Source organism: Octodon degus, unplaced genomic scaffold (assembly GCF_000260255.1).
Source record: "Octodon degus isolate 3935 unplaced genomic scaffold, OctDeg1.0 scaffold00006, whole genome shotgun sequence".
Taxonomy (NCBI): domain Eukaryota; kingdom Metazoa; phylum Chordata; class Mammalia; order Rodentia; family Octodontidae; genus Octodon; species Octodon degus.
Window position 1 is genome coordinate 32,513,018 of NW_004524582.1, and position 24,750 is coordinate 32,537,767.

Below are 24,750 nucleotides of genomic sequence, written 5' to 3' on the forward strand. Positions count from 1 at the left end.
CCCCGCAGGTGCCCAAGTCTTACAGCAGCTCCTGGAAGCCTCGCAGCACCAGCTTTGCTTTTCTGCAGTCCAGGAGGGAAGCAAGTTGGCTAGGGTTTGAGCACGCAGTTGCACTCGTTCCTGGTAGCACTCACCATGGGCACTTGGGAGCACCAGTCTCCAACCCCCGGCTCTGCCAGCTGCCCCTCCAGAGTGCTCTGCCACCTGTACCATTCCCACGGGTGGTCTGGCCCTGGGTTCCCCACCTAGGAGCATGGGAATCACACTCCGCTATCTGGTCTATCACCACCTGAAGAGCCAATCAACACACAAAACAGACACTTGGTTCAAATTAATGATTTTATTTCCATCTTTAACACTAGCAAGAGTCAAAAAGACTGTTGTCCATGTATAGTTTAAACATAACGAAGAATTGAACTATGTACACTGAGGAAAGGGATTTTCTTTACACAGCCTTTTCCTAGTTTGCAGTTTTTGATGAGTAGAAACCAATACAATTTTCCCTATTCAATTTAGTATAAATACAATTTTATAATCAACCATGTATGCCAAGAGGAAACAAAGAATTTGAAATGGATGTCACATTTCCTGGTCAACAGCTGCATGGTTGTCTGGCCCTTCCTCTGGGCAACATCAGGAAGGACAAGAGCATCTTGCTGATGACCAAAGGGGACTCGGTGGCCATGACCACGATGACCAAGTGGAGGGCTGGCCCACTACACCACAATGGTGGGGGCTGGCATTCCACCCTTCTCCCACTTCATGGAGAAAATTCGTACTCATTCAAATGAACAGGTAGTCAGCCAAACAGTTTTTTTAAAAAAAGACAATGAAAAATTAACCACTTTCCGTTCAAAGGACGCTCCTTCAGCCCCAACTAAAGTGAATTCTGTGCTCAGTCCCTGCTTCTTCAGAGGGGCCTGAAGGTCGGTTATTGCTAGCAAAGCCAGAGCGGCCCTTCTCCACCTCAAAGATGTGTCACATCAATAGCTACTGGCTTGGCTTGAAGCTCTGAGGACGGAAGTGTAGTGGGAGCAGGTTGGCCAGCTAGACCACTTTCCCTGGCCCCTCGTTCTGGTGCCTGCCCGCACAGCCAGTTCAGGTCACCTTGCTGCTCTTTATAGAGACCCCAAGATGTCACATGCCTGTGGGTTGAGCAGAGGCTGTTAGCTGGGCTCTGTGGGAGGGACAGGTACCAGGCTTGCCAACCAAAAACCTATGGAGCAGGTGAAGAGCAGCTTTGGAAATAAGTGTCACCCAGTGGGAGAGAGGGACAAGCCAATGTCAAGGCTGAAGAGACACTGGCCTGGGGGGAAGAGACATGGAAATGAGCGGCTATAAGGCCACAATTGCTGCCACCATCCCTGTATCTACCGAAGCAGATAGCAGGCAGTGGGAACGGAGGACCAGGGGGCCAGGGGGCCAGTGGCCGGCGCAGGACAGCTCTCATCAGACAGGACGACACCCAGGCACGCACATGCCTGCTCCCCGCACGTGTCCTGTGCCAGGTGGGGAACTTTGGAGCATGGGAAGGTTCCTGAGAAGGTCTGACGTGCAGAGGCAGGCAGATGGGCACTGCTCCACAGACGGCTCAAGGACTCTGAGGCAGCGGCACTGCCACCTGACTGCTGAGACATGGGTGAGAACGGGCTTTATTGCACTTTTCGTTCTTAGGAAACAGGGATTGCCCTGCAGAGGTCCTTGAGGTTTGCAGAGAATACTGCACATCAATGGTAAGGTACAGGCAGCGTTTCAGGTCGCCTCTGACTCCAAGGAAAGGAAAGTTCAGGGGCTGCCCCTGCACCAGGATCCTTGGGCCAAGTGGGCCAGGTCTGGCTCAAACACTGGGTGGCAGGCAGACGAGATGGGGCAACTGCCAGGCTCCTGCGAGGGCTGTGCTCCAGGGACAGCTGGATGCACCTTCCAACAGGGAAACTTCTTGGCATAGGAGCAGACTGCAAAGGCTGGAGCCTAGTCTTCAAGCTCTACTGTGCTTGACTCCCCTTGCTCCTACTGTGGGACCAGGATACCGGAGGGGAGCAGAAGTGAAAAGCCGAACCTGGAGCACCCTTGGGTGCAGCTCCATAGCATCAAACTTGAGATAACAAAAGGATCTAAGAGGATGGGGAAGAAAAGAGCAGTCTACATATCAGATGTTGGCTTTGAAAGTCTTGCTTCACTCAGGAAACTGGAGTCCGAGAGCATGCAGAAAGCCCAGCCAGGCTGTCTGTCCATCTGGCTCTCCCAGGAGGCTCAGAGCTCTTCATATATAAATGGGGTGGTACCGTTTGTGGCTGATCTTCTTCCTACAAGTTGGGCAAGTGTTAGCATTCTTCAGGGAGTCGCGGAGGCACTGGCTACAGAAGACATGGCCGCACTCCGTAGAGACGATGAGCCGTCCATTCTGCACAATCTAGGAGACAGGAAAACAGCCTTCGAATGTGTCCTCCCATTAACACTGAAATGAGCAGGGAAGGACAGGCCAGGGCACAAGAGAAACCCAGTCTCCAGCAGGAGCCACCTAAAAGGGTGACAAGTGACCTTAGTGGACACTAGCAGCCTGTGCTTGGGGCCAGGACAGGGGACCCGGAAGGCTGCCTACCACTGAGCACCAGAAGCTAAAGCCTGCAGGACGCAGAGCAATTGGTGTATGCTGGGGGCTGGTGAGATGGCTCAGTGGTCTAAAGCACCTACTTAGAGCAAGCTTGGCAGAGTACAGGGACCGCGGTTCAATCCCCAGCACCACATGCCAGCCAGCCCGCCCCCTGGTGGGCTGAGCTGGCCATGCACACACATACATAAATAAATAAAATGTTTAAAAAAAAAAAATAAAAAAAAATTGGTGTATGCTCTGCACACAGATCTTCAGAAAGCCAGGCCACACAGGCATCACCCAGACAGGGTTCCTCAAAAGCACAGAGCCCAGCTCCTCTAGTCCTTCCAGGGAGGTGCTCGGCTGGAAGCGGAAGCCGAGCCAGGTCACTCACCTCTGAGTATCCATCCATGCAGATGGGACAGCTGACAGTGCCGGAGGGCCTAAAACCACAGTGCTTTATATCAGTTTTTCAGCAAACACAACACTCAATTGCCCTACCTGCCTCTTACAAGAGCACCCCCAGCCTGACTAGCTCATCATCATAAGCAGAATGCGGGGAGAAGGTGCTCTGCCTGCCCTGGTCCCTGGAATCAGCTTGGTCCAGTTAGCCATGGCCCCACAACACCAGCTCCTGGCCTCCCACCCCAACAAAACAATGCAGGGGGTAGGTGGTACCTCAGTCCTGTGGCGCCCTCATCCCTGGCACTTCGGGGAGCATGGGTGGTGACATACACATCCCTGTCCCTGGACAGCTCCTCGTCATCACTGCTTACCACGCAGCTGTCTGCGTGGTCCTGGCGCTGGCTCCTCATGGTCCTCCTTGGTCGCCTTCTCTCTAAGATGAAAGTCAACTTTCAGGGGACACTCCCACTCTCCACACCCTGCCCTGAGCCTGTTGAGACCCCCTCCCTGGGAGGCACCAGAGACTTCTGTCCCTCGAGCACCACCTGAGAAAGTGCACCCGCCTGAGGTCTCTCATCTTCCTGTTGTTGCCCCCGCCAGCAGGCACTGCCATCTGTCTCTTGTCACCCAGGGGCCTCAGTGTGCAACAGCTCACATAACAGAGAAATGGCGCTCTTCAGAAGGTCCAAGGGATCAACAGACCCCAGCAACTGATGGGGGACACCTTCTGCCCAGGTTTTCTCACCCTTGAAGATGGCCCACCCACACCGTTCTTTCCAAATCTAGATAGAATGATGAAACTACTCACCTTCAACAATCTTTGGAAAAGGAAAAAAAAAAAAAAAAAAAAAGCAATCAGTTTGACTTCAGTAACAGACATTTAAAATTCTTAACATGAGACCCTCTAGAGAACCCTTGCCCACCTGGTCACCTCCCCCCACCATCCCTACCCCCTCACCTTCCTCCTAGAAGCTGACACCAGAGGCCAGCACTGTCTGGGGCCTGAGCACAGCCACACCAGGCCCTCATTGTGACCTGAGGTGACCTATGACCTGGAAGTTAAGTTTCCCATTCTCAAAAGCAGAAGCCATGAGCTTAGTAATGCCAAGCACTGCCAAAGAGGGAGCCTTCACCTAGAGGATTTGCTGCACACATGCTTATCCACAAGCTAAACAAGGACCAGGGAGATAGCTCAGAAGAATAAGCGCTTGCCTGGCAAGGGCAAGGTCCTCAGTTCAATCCCTGGTACTGCAAAAGCAAACAAACACAAAGCTAAAACAAAAGCAGGCCAGGTGTGGACTAGGAAGTGACACCCCAGGGCTGACACAGACACCACAATCCCTTGCCCAGGGCTCAGAAGGCACATGAAGACAGTTTCTACCACAACAGTGTGTACCAGAGCACTGCTAACTTTTGCTCAGCTGGATGGTCTATGTCTGTCTGTCTTGGCCACCACAGAGCAGGCACATTTTAGCAACTGTCCCACCCTGCAGTGACAGGAAGGCCTAACACCACCTGACACCCTTGTAGTGGTTGCTCCTGTCAAGTCATGCTACCACAAGGCACAGCCAGCCCTTAAACCCTGCCTCCAGCAGGCTATCTGTAGCACTGAAAACACTGAAGACACCAACGCTGTGCAGCAGCAGTGTCTCCTTCTGCCAAGGGCATCCATGCAGGGACAGGGACAGGGACAGATCCCAGCTCCCAAGCTCTGGCCCACAGCAGGCTCTTTTAGGCCTCTACTGCCACATATATCCACCCCCAAACCCCTCCACCCCTCTGGGGCTTGAGCATCCCCAGAGCAGGTTCAGCTCCTGATAGCTAAACCCTGGTGCTCCAGACATAAGGGCCAGCTCTTTGCAGAAGAAAAAGGAATCTATGTGAGCCCATCTCCCTCTCCCAGAGCTTGAAAAGGGCGACTGGAAACCTGGGGACCATATTTACGGGAACCTGGGCTGCACACAGCATTGTCCAGAGGCCCAGAAAAGGGGGCTTAGGAAGGGAGGCTCGGCATCTCCAGGGCCAGGGATTCTGCGTCCCTCGCCAGGGATGGGGGATGGTGAGTGTATGGGGTTCCACTAATGTCCACCTGAATGGCTGACAGCTAGACAGAAAAATAGCTTGAGACCTCTGATCTGGATGAACCAACTGTTTTTTTCTGTTGTTTTTCCTTATTTCCTTATGTTTTCGATTTTTTTTTATGTTTTTTTTAATTATTTATTTATTTTTATTTATTACATTTATTTATTGTGTGTGTGTGTGTGGCCAGCTCAGCCCACCAGGGGGCGCGGCTGGCTGGCATGTGGTGCTGGGGGATCGAACCGCGGTCCCTGTGCAAGCTTGTTCCAAGTAGGTGCTTTAGACCACTGAGCCATCTCTCCAGCCCCTGTTTTCGATTTTTGAGACAGGGTCTGTATAGCTCAGACCAGTCTCTTAAATCATGTTCCCTCTGCCCTTAGTCTTGTGAATGCTGGCTGGGAGCACCCAGCCCCTCGGCCGGAGCAATTCAGTTATGTCTGTGGGCAACTGACCCAGGATTAAGGGGAACATAGTATACTTTGTCTTCTGTTCCACTTGTCTTTTCTTTCTTTCCTGTTACTGAAAGTGTCTCTAGAGCTTCTGCACTGAGCTACATCCCCAACCTCCCCCGATTATAGATCTTTGAGACAAAGTTGCATTTTATAGTTCAGCTTGGCCCCTAGGCTGGCCTCCAACTCATGCTGATGATCCTCCTGCCTTAGCCTTCCAAGTGTTGGGAATACAAGTGTGTGCTTCCATATCCACTTTAATTTTTATCAGTACACACTAGCAGTATGATTATAATCATTGTGGGGTACTGGTACGTGTACTCCTGTCCCTTATTTTTTACTTTGAGATAAGATTTTGCTAAGTTGCTAAATTGCCCAGGCTGGGCTCAGATTTGATCCTCCTGTATCAGCCATCTAGAGTGCAAGAATCACAGGCTTGTAGGACACTGCCCATGTAGCTTTCTTGTCTCTGGAGAGCAGGAAACAGTCTCTAAAACCAAATGGCAAGCTGGGGATGTCACTCGGGTACAGCGCCTACCTGGCAAGCATTAGGCCAAGAGTTCGATTTCCAGTACAAAAACCAAAAGCAAAACCAAATGAACACTTGTAGCAAGCATACTCAGTTGGTAACTGGAGCCCCGAGCGTGGGCAGAATATGCCAAAATTAGGGGCCCCTGGGGCAGAGTCAGGAGTGAGGCCCAGCCCAATCCCTACATTTCCACACCTGAGGCACAGAGCGAGGGAGCAGAGACAGCACCCACTCTAACAGAGGAACCCAGTGGCAAAGAGACCCAAGGCCCCATCATGCTAGCTGGCCCACAGTCTGTGTGTCCTATACAGGCCCTGTCCCCACCTACAAGGACATCTCTTAAAGCAGGCCCTGCCAGCAATGCCTCAACGAAAAGCCAGGCAAGACAATGCATGATGCATCAGGACACTAGAGGCAACCAGACAAACATTCAGGAAACTTAGCTGGACTTGAAATGACACAGCTTTTAAAATTTATTTGAAATTAAAACTGGTGGCGACCTTCCTGCCTCAGCTTCCTGAGTGCTGAAATTATAGTTATGCACCACCAGGCTCAGCTAAAGGCTGTAAAATTTCAAACAAGCAATTTACAAAATAGAAAACTCAATCATTAATAAACATGAAAGAATTCAATCCAGGGGGCCAGGGAGCTCGCTCAGTGGAATTATGTGCTTGCCTAGCCAAGTGCAAGGGCCTGAGTTCAATCCCTCCCCATTAAATCAGAGATCTACAAATTTAAAAAACCCAGAATAGGATACAATAACTGCAATCAGTGAAAAGGCCAGTGTGATGGAGGACATCTGCAATCCCAGCCACAGGAAGCTGAGGCACAAGGGCTATAAATTTGAAGTCAAAAAAATAAATAAATAAATTGAAGTCAGCCTGGGTAACTTAACTGTCTCAAAATTAAAAGATAAAAGCCTGGTGTGACACACCAGGAGCCCCAGAACTATGGGAGCCTGAGGCAGGAGGATCACAAGTTAAAGCCCACCTTGAGCAACTTAGCAAGAACCTGTCTCAGAATAAAAATCATAAAATGGGGTAGGGATAGAGATCTGTGTGAAGACCACTGGTTCAATCTCCACTACCTCAAAAGCAAAAAGGGCTAGGGCTAGGAATGTATTGCCCCTGGGTTCAATCCCAAGGAACGAACACACACACACACACACACACACACACACACACACACACACAGAGAGAGAGAGAGAGAGAGAGAGAGAGAGAGAGAGAGAGACAGAGAGAGAGAGACAGAGAGAGAGAGAGAGACAGAGAGGGAGGTAACAGGAGGACCTCAAACACTAGTGCAAGTATTAACCGACAACCTATCAACAATGACTTGCCATTAATCTAGTAAAAAACAGAAATAATTATATCTTGGCACCCTGAAATGGTACTTTCTGGGTTATGCAATGCCAAAAATAAAAGTTAGCTTTCAGAGAAATGACTGAAGCAGAAACATACAAAGTCTCACCAACTCTTACACATTTTTCATTTGCCTGAGCACGATGGAGGCTTTAGATTTCTGTGACAAAGGGCTGGGAAAATGGCTCAACGGAATAAGTGCTTCCCTGGCAAGCGCAAGGGCCTGAGTTCAATCCCCAGTTCTGCCAAAAATAAATAAATAAAAGATTTCTGTAACAGCTGGAGAAACAGCCAGGTATATTTTTAGTTCCTAGTCTTAAGAGGTCTCTGAGGTTAGTTCCTAGTCTTAAGAGGTCTCTGGGGAGTCCTAAAGCCTGCCCCAGCATTATACAGGGTGGGAGCCTTCCCTACACTCAGGCTGAAGGAGGATGGGTGGGCTATTCCAAGACCCACATGGACTGGGTAAGGTCACCTAATACTGGAATGGGAATGATGTTTATCCCACTCCCACACTTAGGATCCAGCATCTAGCTACCTTGAACACAATTCATCTAGTTAATGCTGTCAGGCTTCCCTACCAGTTGTGCTTAAAGAAGCAAAATTTCAGACACAGGGTACTTCATTAAATTAACATCTGGATTTATGAAAATCAACAAAGCATAGTGGTGCACATCTGTAATCCCAGCATATGGGAGGCTGAGGCAGGAAGATTGCTCTGAGTTCAAAGCTAGCCTGCGCCACACAGCAAAAATCTGTCTCAAAAAAGGGCTGAGAACGTAGCTCAGTGGCATAGTGCCTGCCTGGCAAGTGTGAGTTCCTGCATTTGATTTCCAGCACCAAAAAATAAAGAAATAGAAAGACAGACAGATAGATAAACAGACAGACCAAAAAAAAAAGAGCCTGCTCTCCTATTGGCCATCCACTCATGCTCCAGGCAGCTCCCTTAGCTCCAGGACTCCAGCCTGGGGTTTCCCAAGGACACTCCCCAGGCAACCCTCAAGGTGTGAATCTAGGTTGACTGGGAATGAAGCCTCACAGATGTCAAGTCGAGGAACAGCACAAAGGTAGGTAAAACAGGTAAAAGCAGTCTCAGCAAACCATGCAAAGGCACAAGAGAGTGGCAGGAGGAATGCCAGCAAGGTTTGACATGCAGACACCCTCAGGAAACAAATGCACAGGCCTCTGTTGGCAGCTGCCCATCTCCCAACAACCAGAGGGTCACACCTGCCTTTGTGAGGTGTTAAGGATGACAAGAACACACCAGTGGTTTCTTTTTTTCTTTCTTTTTTTTTTGCTGGCGGCCTCAAGATGCCTTCAGGGCATCTCTGGTTTGGCGTGGTTCGAACCACAGCATCTGAGCCTGACTGCTTTGTTTAAGCAGGCTCTTAAACAACTGAGCTAATGGGCAGGCCCCCAGACCAGTGGTTTCTAACCAAAACCAGCTGCCACATCTGTCACCACAGATCCCTGTCCTCACCAAGGCTGAGGCTTCTCACTTAGTGAACCGGCTCTGAAGTTCTAAGCAAGCCAGGAAAGAAAGCAAAGCCAATGGCTTTTCCATGTTCTGACACCCACTGTCATTCTCTCACAGTAAAACCAACACTGTGCTCGAGGGTCAAGGGGACAACTCAGCAAGAAGCTTCTGCTCCTGTGTCACACAGACCTAGGCGTCCCCTACCACATGCCTGGTTGACACTGTCCAGTGGTGTCTAGATCCCTAGCTCCACAAAGCAGGTCCACCAGAGCCGCTGCTTAACAACAGGACCAGGCCCCTCATGGCACACTCTCCGCCAGATCCTTCTGTGGTTCTGCAGGAAGGGGACAAGGGTTGGCGGGCACCATTCTCCCTGGACTACCTGGGCCCCAGGTGGTAAGACAGGGAGCATTCCTCCCCGGCCAGGTTTAATGGCAACTGTGTTCAGCACCTCACAGGCTGCCACGTGGCTGTGTGGAACAAATCCGTCCATTCCCTGCAGATGGGAGGGCAGAAACTCACTGAGCAGGGACATGCCAGGTGACAAACACTCACCCTCCAGGCTCGTACAGACACAGCCACCCAGCCCCAATGTACTTCAGAGGAGAAAACCACACAGGCTAAGTTATGTGCCCAGGTCATATAGCTGGGACACACTGTGCTCGCAGGGATGGAGGACATGTGAGGGCCTCGGGAGTTCCCCAAACCACTTCTGCACTCCGCCATGGAAGGATCAGGATCACACCACCTACTTCCTTGGCAACACCATCTGAGCCCTTTTTCATGCTAGGTCCCAGTCAGCCATGTCTGGGTAACCTTGACCTGTATTCTGTGCCCCAGGTCTTCGAATGCCAAGGAACCACACCTTGAAGCCTGCCAACTGTCCCATGTAAACACTTACCACAACAGAGTCATTGTGAGTCAGGTCGACGACCACAGGCTCTAACGATTCACAAGTGAGGTCCACGATTTCATCACCTGCTTTAAAATAAAGCACGTTAGCAAGGATTAGCAATGGGTGGGCACACGCAATCCTCTGACCTGGGGGATATGACCTTCGTGTGAGACAAGCTCGGTCCCCCAACTAAAAACTCCTGACCCACAATGAGACAGGAGAATCAAAACCAAAAAAGGTGCTTCCAGCATTCAGCCCAAAGGGGCAGCGGGGTACCACTACCCACTACACCACCCTTCCACACGGCCATGCCTTAAGCAGCAATTCTGTGGGGTAAGTGTGGGGCACTACACCACGCTAGGAGACTGATCCAGTGTGCAGGTGGGACTGGGCCTCAGGGCCTAAGCAAACAAGCTGCCTCAGTCCTGAGGAAAATGTCCTGTCTGGTTCAGCCCAGCTATTAGTCACTAGGCAACCTAGTGTCACGTGTTACAAACTGTGCAAAAGTATAAATAAAGGACAGCTTTGTTGTGCACTGAGTTAAGTCTTGCCCATCAGGCAGGCAGGCTAGCAACCACCTAGCCCAGCTTCCGTCTTCTCATCTTTCTCATTCCTGCCATCATGTCTCCCCGGGGTAGAACCATTCACAGCACGACCAATGGATCCCTACAGGTAAGGGTTCTAACAGACAGGTCAGCTCCACTGACCTCTGCAGTACCCATCATTCACACAGAGCACAGGTGACATATACCATGCATGCCCTAGAATCCTGACATGTCACAACAGGCTAGGCTGATGTCACAGCTGCCTCCTGACCTCTGTATATACTGAGGGTGGGAAGGACATAAGACCAGACAGTGGCACTTATGTCTGCCACATGGCAACAAGGGCATTATGCATCTTCTGTTTATATAAACTGGAGAGGAAAAAAGCATGTTAAAGATTCTTAAACATATTTATTTTTGAAAACTGGGTCTCACTAAATTGTATAGTCTACCCTCAAACATGTGATTTTCGCTGCCTCAGCCTCCCACATAGCTGGATTACAGGTGTATACCATCATGCCTGGCAAGATTTTTAGAAAGAATATTTAAAATTTGCTTAAGGAAGCCAAACATGGTGGGGCACACCTGTAATTCCAGCCCTGGGGAGGCTGAGGTAGGACGATTGCAGAAAGTGAGACCAGTCTGGGCTACAAAGTGAGCTCAAGTGCAGCCTCAACAACATAGCAAGGCCCTGTCTCAAAAAGACAAAAAATGCATTTTTAGGGAAAATGATTTGCACTGCCCTTGATATAGTCTTACTTCCATTTTTTCTTTTTAAGGGCCGGAGAAAGGGCTCAATGGAATAAGCGCTACCCTGGCAAGCGCAAGGGCCTGAGTTCAATCCCCAGTTCCACAAAAAAAAAAAGAAAAAATGGAAATAAGACTATGTCAAGGGCAGTACCTTTCTTTTTTTTGTGGAACCAGGAATTGAACTCAGGCCCTTGCGTTTGCCAGGGAAGCACTTATTCCACTGAGCCATCTCCCCGGCCCTTACTTCCATTTTCATGCTCAGGTACTTTTGTTTAAAAATGTATCTACTACAGGGTCTACAGGGTCTCATCACACAGATCAGACTCAGTGATCTTCCTCTTTTCAGCTTTCCGAGTGCTAGGATTACAGGTATGTGCCACCATGCCCAGTATTATCAGTACTTTTTTAAGGTTCTACTGCCTAGTTTAATGACTGTTGGACTTATGATTTGAAGTTTTTCCTTTGTACGTTTCTGTGTGTCTTACTGACAAAGCCTCAATGTCTTCTGTTGCACAGTACCCCGCTTATACAGTGCTGACTTCTGATTGTGCTGTACAGTATACCACTGTGGTTTTACATCACAGCACTGCATGGAAGAGTCATGTAAATCAAATCATATCCACTACATTGGAGTTCCTGTTGACCATCTTCATTCTGATTCTTGTGATGTACATTACTATACAGAATTATCCCATCCAGCAACCATTATCTACCCTGTCAGAAACAGGTTTGGTCATTAAATGAGGTACATCTGTATCTAATGTTTAAGAGCAGGTAGTTGGGGGCCTGCCCCTTAGCTCAGTTCTTTAAGTGGCTGCTTCAACAAAGCAGTCAGGCTCAAGTTGCTATGGTTCGATCCCCACAACTCAAGCCAGCCAAACCTGCCCTGAAGGTATTCGGAGCAAAAAAAAAGAGCAGGTAGTGGCAGAAGTATGTGTTTATAATCAGTAGTCTACTGCTGGGGAGACTGCTCAGTGACACAAAGGCCTGTCCAGCAACCACAAGGTCCCGAGTTTGATTCCCAGTCCAAAAAAAATTGTTTATATAATCACAGTAATCTGAGCACTGAGATAGGAGGAAAACAAGTTTGAGCCCAGGGTGAGCCATACGTTCACTTAAAATTAACCCATCCTGCCTTGAAATAAAAAATAAAAGAGGGCTGGGGAAATGGCTCAGTGCAAAGACTCTGGTCAAGCCATTCAGTCTGGTGGACATAAGTCTGCCCTGACCAAGGCAGCGCTCCTGCAGCCAGCTCCACTGCCTTGCTTCATGGAAAACTGCCCACAGGTCAAGTGCCACATAGAAAAGCAGGCTGCTAAGTCCTTCACAAGACCATGACCCAAATGGGGACAGCATCAGCTATGGGGGTCAAGGACCAGGATCTAGGCAAAGAAGTGAAGAACTGTGAGAATTTACTGTGAGAAATGACATAAAGCCCTGCCCAGCAAGCAGAGGAGAGAGAGCTCCACGAGACGTATCTCACAAGAAGCTCTGAAGCTGCTTTGCTTTCATTCTAAGATGGTCCCAAGGTTCCTGCTCCCTGGTATACGCACCCTGCACACCTTCTTCATCTTTTGTTTGTGATGCTGGCGATGGAGCCCAGGTCTCGCGTACGCACTAAATGAGAGCCATCCAGCTGCCTTTCTTTAAACCGTTAGTTCCCTGGCATTATAGTTACAAAAACTACCTTACTATGCACAGAACAAAGGACATGACTTGGGCCAGGCAGAAGGGAAAACCCAATGTAGCCTCTGCCTACACCAAATTGGACACCAGTCTACTGTCCTGGGAGTTTTAGTATTAACAAGCAGAAGAGAAACGTCAAGTACTTTACAAAGTGAACATATGGAGGTACTTTTACATAGAGGAGATCAGGGCAGTCTCCCCTCCCTGGCTGCCTTGGTGGGGAGGGGGAAGGCTGAAGGGCTGGACCAGCTGCTTTTTTAAACCCATGAAGCCCCTAGGGCAGCAAAGACATAAACTTAAGATGTGACAGTGTGTAAACAACCCTGCATTGGCTGTGTGACGATACTGACAGGTACTTCTAACGGCTGGCTCTGTGGCCCATCTGCCTAGCACTGTCTGCAGCACTGTATTCTGACCTATGACAACATTATGCTACAGGTGCTCCCATCACCTCCCTTCAGAGAAGAAAACAGGCTCACACAGCACAGAACACACACAAGGAAGCTGGTGTGCAGGCAGCTACACAGTGCTGACTAGGCTAGTGTGCACATTGTCATGTGCCCCCACAACCTGTGTCTAGTGTCCCTGGCAGTCTTACCCGTTTCCTCAAGTTCTATGGGTTCTGGATCCATGGCAATCTCGGGGGTGGAGCCTGCTTCCCGAGTTCGCTTCTGGGCTTGTCTAGAACTTACTGTTCCACCACGCCGCTTTCTCTGAGGATGGCAAAGGAAAAAGAATAAAGAGGTCAACATGGGAATGGTTCAACCAAAGAGTACAAAGCCAGCACCGAAGCTGAGATCCTTTTAAAAGGCATACACTGAATGCTGAGACAAATCATCCAAAACACAGTGAACTGGAACTCCAGATAAAAATGTTTATATTAAGCCATCAATCTTTATGCTATGCAGTGCTCCAGTGCTCAACTCTCCTCTGTCCTGCTCGCCCCTACTTTGGGAACCTGAGATAGACATATATTCCAAAGCAGAGTTCTTCACCAGCCCCAGCCTCGCAGAGCTGCTACAGGACCACATGTGCTGACACCAGGACAGGCCTGGGCACTAAGGGGAGAGTCACATAAGACTGAGAACATCTGCCACCAGCCCTACTCCCAGGCAGCAGAGAGAAACCTAATTCCTCCTGCAGTAAACTCACCTTTAGAATTGGACCTGCACTTTGCACCTTCCCAAGGACCTAAGGGCACAGAGCCATGGGATGGATGGGTGTGTGTGGGGGTGTGTGTGGGGGTGTATGTGTGTGTGTAAACTGCCAAGGGAAACGATAGCTGCTTGGAATCTCAAGAGATTCAGAAGGTTGAAGCAGAATTCCAAGTGTGACCCCCAACCTGGGCAATTTAGCAGGACCCTGTCACAAAAAGTGAAAAAAGCCTGAGGCTGTAGCTCAATACAAAAGCTCTGGGCCCAATCCTCAGGACTATGAAACAAAAGCCAAGGGGATGGCTGGGGAAATGTCCTTCAATGGTAGACTACCTGCCAGCATTTCCAAGGTCCTAGGTTCAATCCAGTTGTGGTTTTTGTTTGTTTGTTTTGAGGGGGGCACAGTGGACAGACATAGCACTTCTGAGAAAGGGAACAGTTCTTTGCTTCAGGGCACAGATCTTCAAGCCATATAGCTAAATTCCACTGTCAGCTTTCAAGAACAACTCAAAGGTAACCTCTATCCTTAGGGACAGCCTCTATGCTTCCTGAGGGGAGGCTGAGAACATCTATTCCCTGCAAGTGAGTAAGGGCAGCAATCCCAGGCAGCAGGCCAACAGGGAAGAGGGGCAGTTCCAGAGATACAGAGGCCACTGTACAAATAGCAACGGTGGGTATGTAGGTTCATGCTGGCCAGAAGTAGTCAGGAACAGATGGAACAGAGGATCCACAGGAGTCAAAGGGCATGGGAAACCTGCAGGAGCCCCTTGCCACTCCCTCCTCCCCAACCCTCAAAACACCAGTAGCATCTCTGTGCCACCAGACAAGGAATTTAGTCTGTTGTAAGTTTAGAGCAGAAGAGCAACCTTCAAGAGTGGTTTCTGTCAACAGACACAGCAGGGCACTGAAAGGATCTGCTCTAGAGCTCAAGGGCTTTAGGGGACAAGGGGTTACGCCAAAATGCAGTTGGTTCAGGGTGTGATGACAGCTTAAACAGCAGTTACAAGACATCCTGGTCACTGGTCATTGTGAGCCTCTCAGCAGTGTATTGCCTGCAGGCTCAGGGTAAAGACAGGTAAAACACACAGGGAAAAGGGAAAACTGCAGTACAAGTACCTAAAAAGCACCAAAGCCTTCATATTTCCAGGGCATGGACACCTGCTCACAAGCTGTCACTATGGGACTCTAACCCACCCCTAGGGCTCCTCCTCAGCCTGAGCTGGGTGCTACTTTCAGCACCTGAACCTCAGCTGGGGATAGCAGGCTGGTGTAACTAACAGAAGCACACTTTCTGTCTAGAACCAGGGTCACCCAGAAGCCCCTTATGGTCCACACTTCAACATACTGCAAGTAACAAGGTAGCTGCTTAGCCCTGAGAATAAAATTCACAAGGTGGTAAAACTTACTGTACTCATTGTGCTCTGGCTCCAACCTACAGAAAAGTGACCTACACCAAGGTTTGTAGCAAAGGTGAATGTTCTCAGCCTCTCACGCCCACTGATCACTCATCTTCCATCTTACAAAGAATTTGGAGCCAGGCAAGTCTCCAGTATCTTGAAGTCCTGAAAAAACAGAGATACCAACTTGATAAATGCTGGCACCTGCACTGTTGATAATAAAGTTCAGTTCAATAATTTACCAGTCTTCTCTGTCATCTGGGTGCTCTGTCGAACACTTCACGCAGTTTACATCTTCAGGACTGCCTGATCCCAAAGTCTGCATCAGAGCCACTGCACATCCCCTGCTCAACTGTGTTCAGGGGACTGAATTCAGTGCCTTGAGTGCTCTATCAATGAGCCACAACCTCAGCCCACACCACCCCTTCTTGCTACTACAACCTTAGGCAAAAGCACCCCGATAACTGCTAAGATTGGTCAAAAACTGCCATATCTGACCATGCCAATTCCCCAGCACTTCAGGCTCATCACATAACTCCAGTTACCCTCCAGAAGAGCAGGGCAAGCACTCTCCCCCAGCACCCAAGGAAGCTTCCTAAACAGCCTCAGAACTCCCAAAATCATTCGGATCACAGCATAGTCGCAGAATCACCGTAATTCCTGGGACCTAACATGCATTTGTTTCTGGTCCCAGTAAGTACCTTACATGTGGCTGCACTTATACGATGCAGGCTTTTCCCCTGAAAAATTATCCACCTAAACAATCCATTAAGATGAAACAAGTAGAACATGGTGGTGCATGCTTGTGATCCCAATGGGAGGCTGAGGCAGGAGAATCTACCAGCCTGGGCTACTGTACGAGTTTACCACCAGCTTGGGCTACATAAGTTACATCATGCCTTAAAACTAAACCAAACCAACCCCAAGAACAACAATAAAAAGAATAAAGTAAAACAACAACCATCCAGAAATAAGAATCTAACAAAATGGTCTTGTCAGAGGGGAAGGAACAGATTAATCTGCTAAGCAATGGAAAATTCGATGCTCACACGTTGGCTATCCCATAAGCCTCTTACTCATCCCATTTAGGTTTTCAAATTTGCCACTGAGGGAGCAGCCTGGTGTACAGAATCCTCCCCACACTTGGAAGGTATTCATTCTCTGACACTTCCTAGATCCCTACAAAGCCAGCTGGACTGAGCCTCTCCTCCCCCATTTATTCCAATTCTAGGAGGATGATCAAGAATGAAGGAACTTGCCCCAAGCCCACAATGAATAAACAGTAGAGTCCAGGTGCACACATAGGCATGATACCAGAACCCATTCTTAAAATATTGTTGATGCCAGGATCAATTTAACATGGAAAACAATATTTCTAGGAAGGAACCCTTGCCTCCTTCCTTCAATATCTCTCAGTGCAGAGGCTAAGCGTGCAGTCCATTGGTATTCTCTACTCCATGCCTATCCAGTCTCCTGCAGAAGCAGCTTGTGTTCATGAAAGGAGTAACAACTTGGAGCAAAACTGCAGTGGTGACAACAGCCTCGCCACTAAGGAAACAACAGGGTACAACAGAAGCTAGACCTAAATGGGAATGGACAGGAGGGCCAGATTTAGGACTCCAAAAATTCTGAGAGAAACATGCATGCCAACTGTCTAACTGGCTACTCTGCAACAATGATAGCAAAAGACTAAATGAAGGAAGAAAAGAAATAGATGTCGGGGGGCAGTTTTAAATCTGGGAAAGCAGACAAAGAGACTGGTAAAGATAACATAAAAGCCAACGATATAGCTGGCAGAACCTGGACTTTCACTTAGTTGACAAAAAAACCTCATTTTTTAGGGCTGGAGTTGTTGCTCAATGGTAGAGCACCTGGCTAGCATGTGTGAGGCGCAGGATTTGATCCCCAGCACCGCAAAACCAAAATCAAAATGAAAACAAACCACAAAAGCCCCCATTTGTTTCAAGGAAAAAGCAGCAGTGAACACGGGCTCAGGACAAGCTGAAGCAGCCAACAAGCTTGGACAGGAGTGACACTGGGGACTAAGGCCAGACTGCACTAAAGAGCTAGCACAGCTGCCTGGACAAGCTGCCAGTTCAGGAGAGTTTCTCAAAAAACAGCTGGAAGGTGGGGATAGTGTTTGAGGACAGCAAAGGCAAAGAGGGCTTCGATCATAAGCCACAACCCAAGGGCAGGCCAGTCAAGGTCTCAAGAGAGAGATAATTTCTTTTCTTTTCTTTTCTTTCTTTTTTTTGCAGTACCAGGGATGGAACTCAGAACCATGTGCTTCCCAGGGAAGTGCTTATTCTACTGAGCTGTCTCCCCGGCCCTGAAAGATAATGACTGAGACTATGGCTAGAGAGGTGCCACCTATACATGCTCTGAGGAGAAGAGGTCTGGCAGGTGAGAATGTGGCCCGGGGAGTACAGGGGGAGGTGATTGGCTGCACAGGAGACAGGAAAGCTTGGGCTTTTTGGTCTACTTAATCTATCACTGTTAAAGCCACCACGGACATTACAAAGCTAACACTCCCCCCTCTAGCAGGAATGTGACACAGAATGTGTCCCTGGCATCTGTGTGTGGATTTATCACTGTGATGCACACAGTGGCTCAAAACAAACAGGCAAGCAAGAAGGCAGTGTTAGAAGGAACCTGGCCTCTGCCACTAAATTCTGGACCTCGGCATTCCTGAGAGCAAAGAAAAGAACAGCAGAAAAGGAGAACAGGGCAGGGCACAGAAGGAAGCCCACACATCTGACACTGCACAAAGGCTTCCCCTGTACACTCAGTCCCTTCACCTTCACCTCGCAGCTGCTCTGCAGAACGAGGCAGAAGCACAATGCTCACTGTAGATTCCAGCACCCACAGGCCACTTCATCTGGGACAGGAGCTACTTCTGAGGTCAGATGGTCCATTCTTTAGCACACTTGGGGAGCCCAGCCTCCTGCAGATACCACATTCACACAAAGCCCAGGCCCTCAGACAAAATGGCTGGGTTTGCATCTAACCTACGTATCTCCCCACCTTACCCCTGGATTACCTACACCTAATGCAAAGTAAATACTGTATGAATAGTTGTACCTTTTTTCATTGATGTATTTGGTACAAGGTCTCACTACACAGCTTGGACTTACAGTTTTCAGCCTTGGATCTTCCTGTTTTCAGCCTCCCCAGCACTGGGATTACAGGCATGTGTTACCGTGCCTGGACTGGGTGGCAGGCTCAGTGTGTGGCATGCAGAACCTAGGATGGAAGCCTGGTCTGTGTGCTTGCCAAAGCAGGTGCTTAGCCTGCTGAGCTCTCACCAGCCCTCTTTTTTTAGACAAAAGTCTTCTGTACAGTTCAGGCTGGCCTTGAGTTTCCTATGTAACCCAGCAGCCTCTGAACTCCCAGAAACCTTCCTTCCTGCCTCAGCTCCTGAGTGCTGGGATCACAGCTGTGTACCACCACAACTGGTTACACTATATTGTTTAAAAAGTATAGGGGCCAGGGAGATAGCTCGATAGAATAAGTGCTTGCCTGGCAAGTGCAAGGGCCTGAGTTCAATCCCCGATTCCGCAAAAAATAAATAAATAAATAAATAAATAAAATAAAAAGTATAAACAAGTCTGGGCGTAGTGGTGCACACCTGTAAACCCACTACAAGTTTGAGCTGTGTAGTGAGAACCTATTTGGTAATACATAACCATAAATAAAAAATATTAAAAAGAAAAAGACTTGGAGCTAGTGATGAACACCTGTAATCGCAACACTCCAGAGGCTGAAGCAGGGGGACTGCAGCAAATTCAAGGCCAATCTGGGCTACATAACAAGACCCTATCTAAAAGGGGGGGAAAAAAGGTTTTATGTCCCTCACCCCCATAAATGACAAAAAAACCACAAGTGGTGGTACACACTTGTACTCCTAAAACTTGGGAGGCTGAGACAGAAAGATTGCTATTAGTTCCAACTTATTCTGGGCTACCTAGTAAGGTCAAGGCTAGTATAGAACACACAACAAGACTCTGTCTCAATCAAAATAAATAAATTCGCAGGGACTAGGGTTCGATCACTGGTCCTGCATGGCATGCAGGGCGCCGGCCCCACCCCCAGGGCACAATGAGCTAGAGACAGAGTCTGGACAAGGTGGCACATGCCTATAATCCCAGCACTGGGGCTGAAAACAGGAGGAGCACTATGAGTCCCATCTGCATAGTGAAACCCTATACCAAATATACAAATGGAAAATAATAAATAAATGACAAGGGAAAAAGTATGTTGGTTCAACACAGAGGTGCTTTTTTAATCCCGTGTATTTTTTATTTTTATTTATTTATTTATTTAGCTGCTGGGGAGACTTGAAAAGTACCCAACTCTGGGGCTGGCGAGATGGCTCAGTGGTCTAAAGCACCTACTTGGAACAAGCTTGGCAAAGTACAGGGACTGCAGTTCGATCCCCCAGCACCACATGCCAGCCAGCCGCGCCCCCTGGTGGGCTGAGCTGGCCCCCCCCACACACACAATAAATAAATAAATAAACTTTAAAAAAAAAGAAAAGTACCCAACTCAATTTTCCCTGAACTGAAAGATGGCAGTGTGACTTGGCCAGTGCCCTTCCCCGCCCCAATAGGCTATGAGTTTGCTTCAGTGTTATTCCTGACCATCAAAGTGCCATTCTCCACTCTAACATGAATGTAGACAGGCAGCATGGTGAACACCTCCCCCTCCAGGTCACACTGTTGTCTTCTGGGGACTAGAGAGGGCACCAAAAGTGGCTGAGACCAGGGAGGTAGGGACCTGGACTCCTTTGCATATGAAACATTCATAGCAACCTTCCAAAAGATTCCCTGGTTTCCTAGGTTTTGGACCTCACCCTGACCATATAAGTCTGCAAGTTGCCACTGAGAGCTTCCTGAGGACATCTAGGGTTTTGTCCAGGAGGGCTCCCCCCATTGCGGTTCCCCTGCGCTGCAGCAACATAGGACCTTTTACAGTAAAGACTCGTGTCGATGTTCTTGGAAACCTGTGATTAGTCCTTAGGATTTTTATCCTGAGTAATGTGGGCAGAGCAAATAAACAGAGCTGTATGTAACACCAAAGAGCTCCAGAGGCCAGCAGCTAAGGACTAGTGGCAGAGATCCAGGGCCTGGTGAATCCACCTATAACAATGATGGTAAAGATTTTAGAGTTTTCAATGATACAAACAGCCCACTGCCCATAGGCTTCCCACCGAGCTATATCAAGCACAAGCTGGCATCAGATGGTGACAGCTAGCAGCAGCAGTGACCAGCAGCGGACAGTGTCACTATGGGCATCCACCATTAGCCATTATCATCTGACTACTAGCAGACCTGCACTTTGCTCAATCACAATTTTCATCTAAATCAGTGAAAAGAACCCTAGGCAGACTGGCCTCCTGCACTGAGCTACAACCCCCCGCCCTCCTATCTCTCCTCACCCTCAGTTGGTTGAACCTGTAGAAATAGAACCCACGGAACTGAAGGGCCAACTGTATAGTGTTCATCCAAAGGGGGGGGAAAACCAACTTAGGAAAAGCATACTCTAAACTGGAAAGATAACTATATTGATAAAAACAAGTCTTACAATGTACTTACTACACTAGTAATGCTCTAAAGGAGGCAAAAAGATAGGAGAGCAGAAAAATGATTATTATGTGAGCCCAAAGAAGTTAACCTTCACAAGGCAACTCAAAAAGTCAGTCTTTTCCAAAAGATCTAAGACTACTGTAAGGGTTCCCAAAGGATCACAACCATCATCCACAGAATAAAGCCCAAGCCAGATGTGGTACAGCCTATAATCCCAGAATTCACCTGCTGGGAGGCTGTGACTGGAAGATCTCTGATCTCTGTGAGTTTGCAGTACTTCAGACTTGCTCATGGATGTGTGCCCTAAAAAAGTCCACAGCCTGCCTGCCTCTCTCTCTCTCTCTGTGTGTGTGTGTGTGTGTGTGTGTGTGTGTGTGTATAGTGTATCAGCTTTTCACAGGCATGGCTCTCACACAAGTCTACAATGATAGCTCACAGATGTTCCACATGTACGAAGGGTGGCTTGGCCTAGCTGCTGTTATGGTCTACTCGAGTCTTAAATGGCCCCTAAAAGATCATGTGTTGTAGACAGCCTTGTAAGCACCTGGCTCCACCACAACCTTCTCCCAGATTTGGCCTTGCCATATACCCAGAGCAACAGGGCTGAATGATGTTGGACTGAAACTCTGAAACTATCGGCCAAAATCAATCTTTCCTCTTTCTGTTTAACTATGGTATTTATGAGTGAGTAAAGGTGACCTACACAGCTGGATTTTCTGTGTTTATCTAGTATCTCTCACAGATAAAACTGTGACCAGCAGACTGAAATTCACATTATGTTCAAAATTGCTGCCAACCAGCCCCAACAGTACAACCAGACCCTGTCTCAAAAAGAAAAGAACCAGGGGCTGGTGAGATGGCTCAGTGGTCTAAAGCACCTACTTAGAACAAGCTAAGCTAAGCAAAACACAGGGACCGCGGTTCAATCCCCCAGCACCACATACCAGTCAGCCCCGCCCCCTGGTGGGCTGAGCTGGCCACACACACACACAAAATAAATAAATAAACATTAAAAAAAATAACAAGGGTAAATTTAAAAAAAAAAAAAACCAAAAAAATTATTCCCTACTACACCAACCCCAGTGGAACCAACTTTTGCTTACAACCAACCATTTCTAGCAGAACTAACTGTCCTTTTACTTCTGGGTTTCAGTCACTCAACTTAGATTCTTCCCCATCACAGCACCACATTTTGTAGAAGGCAAAGGTCCTACCATCCCACCCCATCTCTGGGGGTTTGTCCATCCTTTCAAGGTCTACCTCAAAGGTTACTTCAGTTCTCCAGACTCTCTTAACTCAATGAACCGTAACTCTAACTAGAACACTGCCCTAACAGAAGCACAACCCTGGGCACAGCACGATAAACAAATTCTCCCCACTAAAATTATAATCAATGAAATTATCAAAGAAAGATTAATAGTCCTAACCTGAGAACAGTAAGACATAGCTACGGCATTTCACACAAAACTCAAAATCGCTTTTCTACATACTAAATGAACCAATTACTCTGCACTTTTTTTGGTTTGGTTTTTTTGTTTTTTATCTTACAGAAGGGTCTACAGGCTGTTCAGGTTTTCACTACTAGATCAGACTCAGTGATCTGCCTGTTTACAGCCTCCCAAGAGCTGGGATTACAAGCGTGCCACTACACCCAAACTCAATTGCTGTTTCGGCGTGCACCCCCAGGGCAGGGGGAGGAGATGTTGAACCCCTGGCTTGCAGGCACTTGAATCCACTGGGCTATTTGGCCAGCCCTCTGCAGGTATTTTTATTAAGCACTCCAAATCTTCCCTAGAACTGGTTAGGGGTATAAACTACCAACCTTGTTTTAGCAGAGCGAGCAGCAAGGATTACAAGCACCAGAGATTACACAGGTAGAGCCCAGCTCCAAGCCCACCAGTCATGTCCACCTTTCTAATAATAAATCCTTCACACAGCCACAGTACTTTTTCTAGAACACAGTTCTGTGTTCCTTCTCAGCTTAGCATTTAACAGCAAGGCAAGGGAACTTTCCCTTGGGCTTCTCTAAACCCAGCCCTTGTCACCACACCTCTAACACCATCTAGATTCCAACAGCAGGGACTCCCTTTCCTTTACTCCACCTCCAAAAGGCCAGCTGGGTTGAACCCCAAGCAGAAAGCTTGGCACACAGAAGACCTCCAGGGCACAAGGTCACAAATAATAACAGTAGTTTTGGGTTTTTTTTTTTATGACAGTATATATGGCAGCAAAATTTCATAGAAGGAATAACTAGGAACTCAACGCCTTAAAGAGATTCCTTCCCCCTGGAGGGGTGAAGTTCTTACATTAGTAAATTAAGAAAAGGTTGACAAACACTATTGAAATAAGATTCTCTGTTTTTGTTTTTTGAGAGGGGGTTGTTCTATGTAGTGTAGGCTGGCCCTGAACTCACCATGTTGCCCACAGTTCTCCCTGCTCGGCCTCCTGCTGGGATGCAAGTGTGGGTCACTACTCCCTACTTTTAAAGCAAAATTCTCAAGAGCTGGAAGCGCAAATTCTGGCATACCAGCATTAACAATACACTTAAAAGTTCCGATTTTATCTCACAAAGGTAAAACTGAATTTAATGTCTCTCCATCTATTAAAAAGCAAATCGAAGCTGGGCCTGGTGGCACACACCTGAGGCTGAGGCAGGAGGATCCTGTGAATTCGAAGGGGCGAGCCTGGGGTTCAAAGTAGTGAGATCAAGGCCTACCTAAACTGCATAGTGAAACCCACTCAAAAAAAAAAAAAAACAAAATAAAAATGAAGTAAAATAAAGGCAACTCACCAGGAAAAATAGATTCCCTTCCACGCAATCAAGACCTAGAATAATCTGGCGACCTAGCTGGTTGTACGATCTTGGGCCTGTCTCCCGAACTCGGGAAGCCTCAACTGAGCGTATGGCTCAAGAGTGGAGAAGCGGATTCTAAGTAAAAACTGCGAGGGGCCACGAGGACCGACAAGACCAGACAAGGGCTGAAATACCCACAAACATGGCTGGTCCAGCTCTGCCTTTCGCTTCTCCAGGGCAGGGTCCAAAGGAGGGCAACTGGAGTGCACCGGGCACGGACCGTCCTACACACGTACACCGGTGCTCTGGGGGCGAGCCCCAAGGCCCTCACCCCGCCAGGGTCTGGGGCTGCGGGCCCACTCAGCTCCCGCAGCCGGGCCTGCCCGGGTCCCGGCAGCTTCCGTCGCAGAACGGCCCCGCCACGCGGCCCTTGACGGCGGGGTGGCGGCGCGGGCACACAAAGAAGGCACCGTCATCGGGAAGTAAATGAGCTTGCCTAGGCCTCCCCGCGAACTGCCCGCCCGGCCGGGCTCTTCCCGTGACCTTGGGCGCGTCCCTCCGCTCCCCTGGCCTCAGTTTCCTCCTTCGGCGGCGGACGCAGGCCCGCGGACCAGAGCCCCGCTCCAGAAGGCGGCCTCCGCACCTGAGACTCCAGCGCCGGGCCGGCCTCGCCGGGCAGGGCATCCGCGCAGACGGCGGAGGGGGTGGAGCCGGCTCAAGGCTCGGGAGGCCCAGCTCGGGCGCGGGGTTCGAGCGCGTCAGAGCCGCGCTAGGCGGGCGCCGCGGCCACAGAAGGCCTCGAAACCGCCCGAAGCCCGCCTCCTCACGCCCGGACGCACAGCTGCTTCCCCACGAGGGTCGCCCTTCACTGGAGCTTACCTGGCTGCCGTCGCCAAGCTGCTAGTGCGAGGGAAGAGCTCCGCGAGCCGCCGAGGAGACCCGCTCAAGCAAGACTCCGCCGCCTCAAAGCAACCTACTTCCGCTCCGCACGCGTCTGCCTCGCCCTCAGGAGTTCCGATTGGCCGCCTCCGCCCCTCAGTCCGTGGCCCACAGG

The 24,750-nt window shown here is 49.0% G+C and overlaps 1 protein-coding gene across 3 annotated transcripts; it reads right to left on the reverse strand.

The window, feature by feature from the left end:
• Positions 1–325: 325 nt before the first annotated feature.
• Positions 326–24,750, reverse strand: Rnf4 (ring finger protein 4). 3 transcript variants are annotated; one of them, XM_004624608.2, is made up of 8 exons: positions 24,576–24,747; positions 15,327–15,482; positions 13,365–13,479; positions 9,792–9,871; positions 3,807–3,816; positions 3,272–3,431; positions 2,988–3,036; positions 326–2,413 (listed from the first exon to the last, which is right to left on the reverse strand). In XM_004624608.2, exons 2-8 carry the CDS (start codon positions 15,333–15,335, stop codon positions 2,264–2,266), a joined length of 573 nt encoding a protein of 190 aa, XP_004624665.1. In that variant the 5' UTR covers positions 15,336–15,482; positions 24,576–24,747; the 3' UTR covers positions 326–2,263. The 3 variants fall into 3 exon arrangements, with proteins under 3 accessions (XP_004624665.1, XP_023555873.1, XP_023555875.1); XM_023700105.1 differs by having other exon boundaries at positions 9,792–9,868; positions 24,576–24,746; XM_023700107.1 differs by lacking the exon at positions 15,327–15,482 and having other exon boundaries at positions 24,576–24,750.

Excerpts from the sequence above, each read along its gene's own strand:
- Rnf4 (XM_004624608.2), bottom strand. Across the intron at positions 9,872-13,364 it reads CATAGAACTTGAGGAAACGG|CAGGTGATGAAATCGTGGAC; the intron begins GTAAGACTGCCA and ends TTTATTTTAAAG. Across the intron at positions 2,414-2,987 it reads GCATGGATGGATACTCAGAG|ATTGTGCAGAATGGACGGCT; the intron begins GTGAGTGACCTG and ends CCTGTCTCCTAG.